At 44.8% G+C, this 7,850-nt stretch overlaps 1 protein-coding gene across 1 annotated transcript; it reads left to right on the top strand.

Annotated features, from left to right (window-relative positions):
- The first annotated feature begins 296 nt into the window (after positions 1–296).
- On the top strand, positions 297–5,215 carry ID4 (inhibitor of DNA binding 4). The gene is made up of 3 exons (XM_024122109.3): positions 297–1,224; positions 1,615–1,673; positions 2,233–5,215. The coding sequence occupies exons 1-2, from the start codon at positions 784–786 to the stop codon at positions 1,657–1,659; spliced, it is 486 nt and encodes a 161-aa protein (XP_023977877.1). The 5' UTR covers positions 297–783; the 3' UTR covers positions 1,660–1,673; positions 2,233–5,215.
- Positions 5,216–7,850: the final 2,635 nt, after the last annotated feature.

The raw sequence follows: 7,850 nt of genomic DNA, 5'->3' as shown, positions 1-7,850 counted from the left end.
CAGTTCTTCGCAGGAACTTCTCCCTCTCTTTTCCCCTCCCTAAGGCACACACCAGCCTGGCGCGACTCCCACCCAGCTCTCTTTTCTCAGAGCCCCCACCCACGGCGTTGACGGAATGGAGTGCCCTTCCCATTGGCCCGAGCGCCATTCCCTGAGGTGGCACCGTCCGCCTGATTGGCTGGCCACTCCCGAACCCCGCCCATCCCTCCACTCGGGTTGCCCAGCTCCCGCCCCCCAGCATCTCCCGGAGCCCCAGCGCTCGTCGCCTCCCTCCGCGCACCCGCCCGCGAGCCCAGCCCGGCTCTGCTCCCTCGCCCGGCGACACGGCCAACGCGCTGGCCCCGCCCCCGGGGCGCGCGGCTTATAAATACAGCTGCGCGGCGGGCCGTGAGAGAGCGTAGCGGAGGCGCGGCTGTGAGTCGGTTCCCGGAGCGGGGAAACCTCGGGCTAGGGGGAGCGCAGCGGCGGCGGTCGGGTTGGAGGTCCGAAGGGAGTGACTAGGGAACCCGGTGGGCTGCTTTCCTTCCGGTGCTTTTGATTTTTCTTGCCTTTTGGTCTCGGCCGATTGTCGCCCATTGAGCAGAGATCCCCTCGCAAAACCCGGAGCGACCCTCCCGTCAATTGTTGGGCGCGGGATCGCCGGGAGCTTCGCGGTGCCCCGAGCGCGGACCGAGCGCGCGGGGCGCGAAGGCAAGGGGAGCGGAGCCGGTCGCGGGCGGGGGCCTGGAGCTTGCCTGCCTCCCTCGCTCGCCCCACCGGGTCCGCTCGCGCAGGGCGCGCGCGATGAAGGCGGTGAGCCCGGTGCGCCCCTCGGGCCGTAAGGCGCCGTCGGGCTGCGGCGGCGGGGAGCTGGCGCTGCGCTGCCTGGCCGAGCACGGCCACAGCCTGGGCGGCTCGGCGGCCGCGGCGGCCGCGGCGGCGGCAGCGCGCTGCAAGGCGGCCGAGGCGGCGGCCGACGAGCCGGCGCTCTGCCTGCAGTGCGATATGAACGACTGCTACAGCCGCCTGCGGAGGCTGGTGCCCACCATCCCGCCCAACAAGAAAGTGAGCAAAGTGGAGATCCTGCAGCACGTTATCGACTACATCCTGGACCTGCAGCTGGCGCTGGAGACGCACCCGGCTCTGCTGAGGCAGCCGCCGCCGCCGGCGCCGCCGCACCACCCGGCCGGGACCTGTCCGGCCGCGCCGCCGCGGACCCCGCTCACGGCGCTCAACACCGACCCGGTGAGAGGCCGGCTGCCGGCCCGGGGCGGACCCCGTGGGAGTCCAGGAGGGCGGTGGCGGGGTGGTGGGACGCGGGCGCTCCCTTTTCCTCGGGGCAGGGACGAGAATGACAATTGCACCTTCCTGCTCCTCTGGCGCCGGGGGCCGCCAGCAGCGGGCTGGGTGCAGCGAGCGCAGGCCGGGTGAACGCGCGGGGCGGGACTAGGGCTGTGCGCACCGTGGGCTGTCAGGTCCAGCCTGTGCCCGGGGAAAGGGGCGTCCCCAGGGCTGTAGGCTGGGATGGGGGCGTCGGCGGGACAGCCTGGGCTCCGAGAACGAATCGAGGAAGACCGTGGCGAGTGCGTTGTTCGCGCCTGCTCACCTTTCCCTTGGTGTTCGTTGCTGTTCCAGGCCGGCGCGGTGAACAAGCAGGGCGACAGCATTCTGTGCCGCTGAGCCTAGCTGCCCAGGTGAGCGTGCGTTTCCCTTCTCGTGTGGCCGGTCGCCAGAGACGCTCGTCCCCGGTACCTTCCACAGCGGCGTTCTTTGCTTCCAGCCTTTCTGAGGGCAAATTCCCAAGGAGGCGGACACCTCCTCTCTTCCTGCCACCCAGTTAGTAAGTGAAGCTGTACTTAGCTTCAGCAATTGGGGGTTCACTCTAAATGGAGACGGATCAGCTCACGCTCCCGCCACCCCCCGTGCCGCCCCCATCGACCGGCGGGCTCTAACTGCTCTCTCCCCGCCGAGGGAGGGTACCCTCGTGGGCGTGGTGCCCGATGCCCCCCCGCGCACTCTGACACCCACGAAAGAGGACGAAGGCAGGGCCCGGCAGTGGATCCCCTCTTCGGGCTTCCCGGGGGCCCGCCGCTGCCTGCTCGGCGCCTGGCCGGGCGGCGGACTGCGAGTGTAGTCTGACCCGGTGGTTTGTTTTGGGTTGTTGATCAAGCATGTCTTGAGTTTGGTCGGTGGCGCCAGTTAGTCTGCAGCGGGAAGGTTCACACACCCCCTCTATTCATTCCTCTTCCACAGGTGTGCGGCCGCCTGAGCCCCAGCCAGGAGCACAAGAAAGGGAGGGGGAAGAGCAGAAGTTAGAGAAAAAGCCACCGGAGGAAAGGAAAAAAGCATCAGCAAATCTCCTAGAAACGTTTCACTCGTCATTCCAAGAGAGAGAGGGGAGAAAAAACTTTCATCCTTTTTTTTTTTGCACGTTCATAAACATTCTACATACGTATTCTCTTTTGTCTCATTTATAATCGCTGTGAATTGTACATTTCTGTGTTTTTTGGAGGTGCAGTTAAACTTTTAAGCTTAAGTGTGACAGGACTGATAAAAGATCAAGAGCAAATCCGACTTTTAGAAACCTACTTTGTGACCAAGGAGCTCAATTTTTGTTTTGAAGCTTTACTAATATACCAGAGCATTGTAGATATTTTTTTTTACATCTATTGTTTAAAATAGATGATTATAAGGGGGCAGGGAACTTTCTATTCCCTGCAGGAATGTTACATATTGTATAGATAACTGAGTGACGTTTCATACCATGTATATATAGAGATGTTCTATAAGTGTGAGAAAGTATATGCTTTAATAGACTACTGTAATTATAAGATATTTTTAATTAAATATTTTTTTTGTAAATATTATGTGTGTGTTTTTTTTAATCTATGGGAATATTTCTTTTGGAAAATTATTTTCCAGCTCAGTTGAAGAGCTCTTGGTATCTTGAATGTCTTTTCTGTTTGGCCTGGCTTTTAATTTGTTTTTGTTTTGCCCAGTGTCCTGTAGACTCGGAAGTAACAGTTATAGCTAGTGGTCCTGCATGACTGCATGAGACGTTTAATCACAAAATAAACTTGTTCTGAGTCCATTCAAATGTGTTTTCTTTAACCTAGATTGAAATCTTTGTATTTGAAGCATACATGTTGATAATATGCTTTATCAGTTTTTAAGTACAGGGTTTGATAGTGTAATATATAAAGAGTAAGTGTGTGTTTTTTGTTTTTTAACTGAGGTCAAAATGGATTCTGAATGATTTTGCTTACAGGATGGGGAAATGCTTGGATCCTTACGAGTTTAGGAAATCTACTGTTTTAATCAAAGTGAAAAAATGCTTATCATTCTTCATTTTACACTAAAGCTTAACGTCACTAAGTTTCATGTCTGTACAGACTATTTAAATCATAGAAATGAAAAATGTTCTCTGCTTGCTACCAAAGGACAAACTCTTGGAAATGAACACTTTCTGCTTTCCTTCCTCCAAAGAATATTAATAGGCAACAGTGGGAGAAAACAATTTGAAAGGCATAATGGCAAATCCTTCAAGCAGGGGTAAAAGTCGATCTTCAAACATTAAGTAGACCAAAAATTCTGATGACCGCATCTAGATTATTTTTTTATAAAAATGATTTTCACTATAGCTATGTTAGTTAATCGCTAAACTGCTGTCCAATCTCTTGTGATGTGTAACTTTTACATGTGAATATTAAAGTAGATTTATCTGTCTTGTACTGTGATTTCTGGTCTCATTTCTTCAAAACCTTACACTTATTTTTAAGACTTTCTTTTCTCTTTAAGGAAGGTAGTGTTTTCTAGGTTAGACTTTCAGGGCTTGTGAGCATTATGGATTTAATGTGATCAGTACTCTACCCACCAGTTAGATGGAATTTTTAGAGTGAGAGAGAAGTAGGATTTAATTGGGTGCTTTGTAAATAGTCAACTGTGTGTGTAACGTGGTCTGTTTGATTTTTAAAAGGAAAGGATTTGTTTTAGATTATACAAGAATAAAAGTATTATAGACCCAAGGGACTTTTTATGAGGTCAAAGTCAAATATTTATATGAATATGAAATATGGCTTCTCGTAGTCAGTTGAAGTGGCAATATCTCAACAGAAATGAACAAAGTTAATGCTAATAGGTTCAAAAAAATTGAAAGATTTCAAAAGTCTGTCCCCTATCTCCAGCGTGTCATCCCCTCAGCTTTGACATTTCACGGGTCTTAAGTAGTTTCAGAATTTGATGTATTTGATGTTGAGGCTTATAAAGTCAGAGGACTGCTTGTTTAAATGAGGTTTATTTTTATTTTTGATATTATTCATTCTTGTCACACATCAAGAGGAAAACACAAGAGCAGTGCTCAAATTCCAAACCTGAAGAATTCTAACGATTGCATTCGTTGTTACTAAGAAAGGGGACAATCCCTCCTTTTTATTTGGCAGTTTAATTTCAGTAGGAAGCAAGTCACATGTGCTCTGTTGGCTGGAGTTAGGCATCTGTCAGGCCTGAGTACCATATCCCACCTAAATCTAAGCAGTTTAAACTTAGGCTGGGAGACTAGGTACCTCAAAATAAATATTTTTGATTTTTGAGATAGGTGTTGCTCCTTAATTAATTTCATATGTGGGCCATGGAAAACCACTAGAAGGCAAGAAAAGTATTATGCATGTTACATTTGAGAGACTTGGCATTTTCCCCTTGGCCACTCACACAGCATTGGATGTCTCTAAAGAAACAAAGTCACTGTTTATTTTTTTTAAATTATATTCAGTTGTATAAGATAGTTCAGTCTATTAAATTTTGGCTGTGTCCTAACCAAGTAACCAGGTAACAAAAACATTTTGAGTCATTTATGTAGGTAGTTCTAATTATTCAGATATTTGGTTTAACAGAGAAAAATATCCTGACTTATTTAATTTGTTGTCTACTTTTCATTGTATAGGCACAACCAAAGAGTAAGAATCATTTAAAACCTACAAAGGAAAAAAAAAAATCTCGCCGTGAGATGTTGTTTCTCCTGTGGTTTTAAAATCCTGAACATCTCAGACATTTTATGTTAAAGGAGGGAAAAGAAAAAACTTTTCATTTTGAAGAACTAATATACTTTGATATTGTGTATATCTTAAGTTTATTGTCAAGATTTAACTGACTTTTTAGAACTTTAAAAAATTTTGACCCCATAATCTATTGTATTAAATGCCTCTATAATAATAAATCTTCACTGAGCAAAGGGTTCTGAAGTTCGTGGTTTTTAATTGACTTCTACTGAGTTATGCAATTTTTCATTATCAAGAATGGGTCTCTTGATGGATCACCTCAATTATTTACAGTGTTTCTTACCAGGTGATGAAAAATGTGTCTTGAAAATGGTGATATGAACGGAAAGAAAATCTAGTTTGAATGCTCGGGAAATCTTGTCTACTCTTTGGTGTCTGCTAGAAGAGGAGCACGAATCTCAAGAAGGCAGCGGAATGATATTCAGGGAAACTAGACTCCCCTCTGCCACACACACACACACACACACACACACACACACACACCACACACACACACACGGTAAATAATGTAGACAGAAAAATTATTTCACAGTAGTTCAGAGCCAAATAAAATTGGCTCTGCCTTTGTAGCTGATGCACTTTAATTATATGTATGTTAATCAGCCCAGATAGTCCTTGGGTCTCAACAGGGCCAAAGACCAACCCCTCCAGGTTTCTGAAGAGGGAAAAGCTTCCCTTTACTGCTTTGCAAGTCCAGGAAATTAATTTACCCACCTCAGAATTAATCTTAATAGGGCTGCCCTCAGTAGGTACTCTTCAGACCCAGATGATTTCTTTCAATTACAGCCCATGACATTTTTCTAAAATATTAATTATATTAATTAGAATCGTTGCCCAAAAGGTTTTAAAATTGTAATTTTACTTGGAGTTCTACCTTGAGCACTGACACAATAGATACTTGAAAAGATAAAACTCTTAAAAAGGAGGGAACTAATTTGTTCAAGAGAGACGAACTGTGGTCGTAGAAACTTAATTGAAAATAATTTCAAATTTTAAATGAATTTTTAAAAGTGTGTTTTTGCGTTCAGGTGCCTCCTTCATATTGATTTATATCCTGGCCAGTTCTAAAAAGTTTCGCTTAAGTGCTAAACTCGGGTCTGAACCACATTGCCAAAGGTTTTCTATACTCACCCAAGCAAAGCAATTCGATAGCTGCCGAAGGTGGTTCCATCATTCATAAGTCTGCACAGTAAATTCACACATGGGATATGAAAAAGGGGCCATAAAAATTGAAGTTAATTTGAAAAGCCCCTTTGAGTCCATAAAAGAGTAAACACATCAGTTTCTGGGGGAAGAACAAAATGTGTTACGTGTATGCCACGGGCTAAAATGTGATTAAAGAGGAATTAAAATGTTTAAATAAAGAGACCAAAGACAAATTTTCTATATGAATCCACTGTATCTGAATGTTTTTTCAATAAGAAATCTCATACTTTAGAAAGAGATTTTCTAAGATATTACAAAAGTATTGGCAAAATATACAAATTTCTGGTGAAACAAGATACCATTATTTGCTTTAAATTACCGTTTCTCAATTCGTGATGCTATAAAGTACATATCAGCACTTTTAGCATGCCTATTAAATTCAAATTCTAAAATTTTATCTTTTATTCCAAAGTTTAATTTCTAAAGGAGCGTATAGCAGTCCTGCAGTTGTCCTTCGTGCAAATTCATGTATTTTAGAATATTTCTTAAATATTTACTTAAATGTTTAAATATTTTCTTAAATATTTTAAGCATTTTCTTAAATATTTACTGCACATTTCATAAGCTTTAGCAGTCAATTGAGAGACTGTAGCTGCGTGTGTCTCTGTGTGTGTGTTTACCTAAAAATAGTTAACCAACATACAGGAAAATATTTTTAAAAGGTGTTTTGCTCTAAAAAGTAAGTAAACTGTGTTAACCTTCCTCCATTCTCTCTCCACTTTAATTCCTAAGATTGGAGATTTTCATAAAGATGCACCCTTCATTTTTTGGACAGCTATGAGTTAGCCATGTTATGTTTAAGCATAAAGTAATATAGAAAATAAAGAGCAAGTAAATCAATTCTCATGTTTATCATATCCTAGAATTTGGTTTAATCTCATAAGTAATCCGAAGAAAAGAAAAGAATGAAAACAAAAGGGGTACGAATTTATATGTCAAACCTCAGAGAAAGCCAGGGAAACAGACCTAAACTTGTAGACATAGATTTTACACCTTACTTCAGCAATACTTCTTAGAAATACTTTTCGTACATATTGGACCTGAGTCCATGGCCATAATTAAAACAAAGTAGGCTCCTTAAGATAGAAGGCTATGCAGAATTCATCTTTGCATGCCCTACGGTGCTTAACCAGGGCATGGTAAAATATTTGTTGCTCTGCATTAAGAATATCCCCTTAACAGTGTATCTATCTTCCCAGAGCGCTCAGTGACTCATTTGCCCCTTCATCTACATTGACTCACAACTGAGCTTCAGCCCAATATATCTAACTGCCTTCTTGTCCTCTCTGCCTCTCAAGTGCAGTAGATTTGAAACAGCATTTTATGGTTTCTGCAAACATGTCACTCTTTCTGAACTCCTTATTGTCTTAGTGAATTTGGGCTGCCGTAACAAAGTACCATAGACTGGGTGGCTTAAACGACAAACACTGATTTCTCCCAGTTCTGGAGGCTGGGAAATCCAAGATCAGGGTGCCAGCCAATTCGGTTCCTAAAAGTCACTGCCATTGCTGGATGAGCATAGCAATCCACGTGCTTCCTTCAGGTCCCCACAGTCACACAGGTGGCTTCCTCCTTGGAGCTGCACCGTAAGATAGAAGAAGAACCCAGGGC

This window comes from Physeter macrocephalus, chromosome 18, assembly GCF_002837175.3.
Source record: "Physeter macrocephalus isolate SW-GA chromosome 18, ASM283717v5, whole genome shotgun sequence".
Lineage (NCBI taxonomy): Eukaryota > Metazoa > Chordata > Mammalia > Artiodactyla > Physeteridae > Physeter > Physeter macrocephalus.
Note: the sequence above shows the minus strand (reverse complement) of the source record. Positions and strands in the feature narration are given on the sequence as shown.

Coding starts and splice junctions, on each gene's coding strand:
- ID4 (XM_024122109.3), top strand. CDS start 784: ATGAAGGCGGTGAGCCCGGTGCGCCCCTCGGGCCGTAAGGCGCCGTCG. Junction 1,225..1,614: donor CGGCGCTCAACACCGACCCG/GTGAGAGGCCGG, acceptor TTGCTGTTCCAG/GCCGGCGCGGTGAACAAGCA.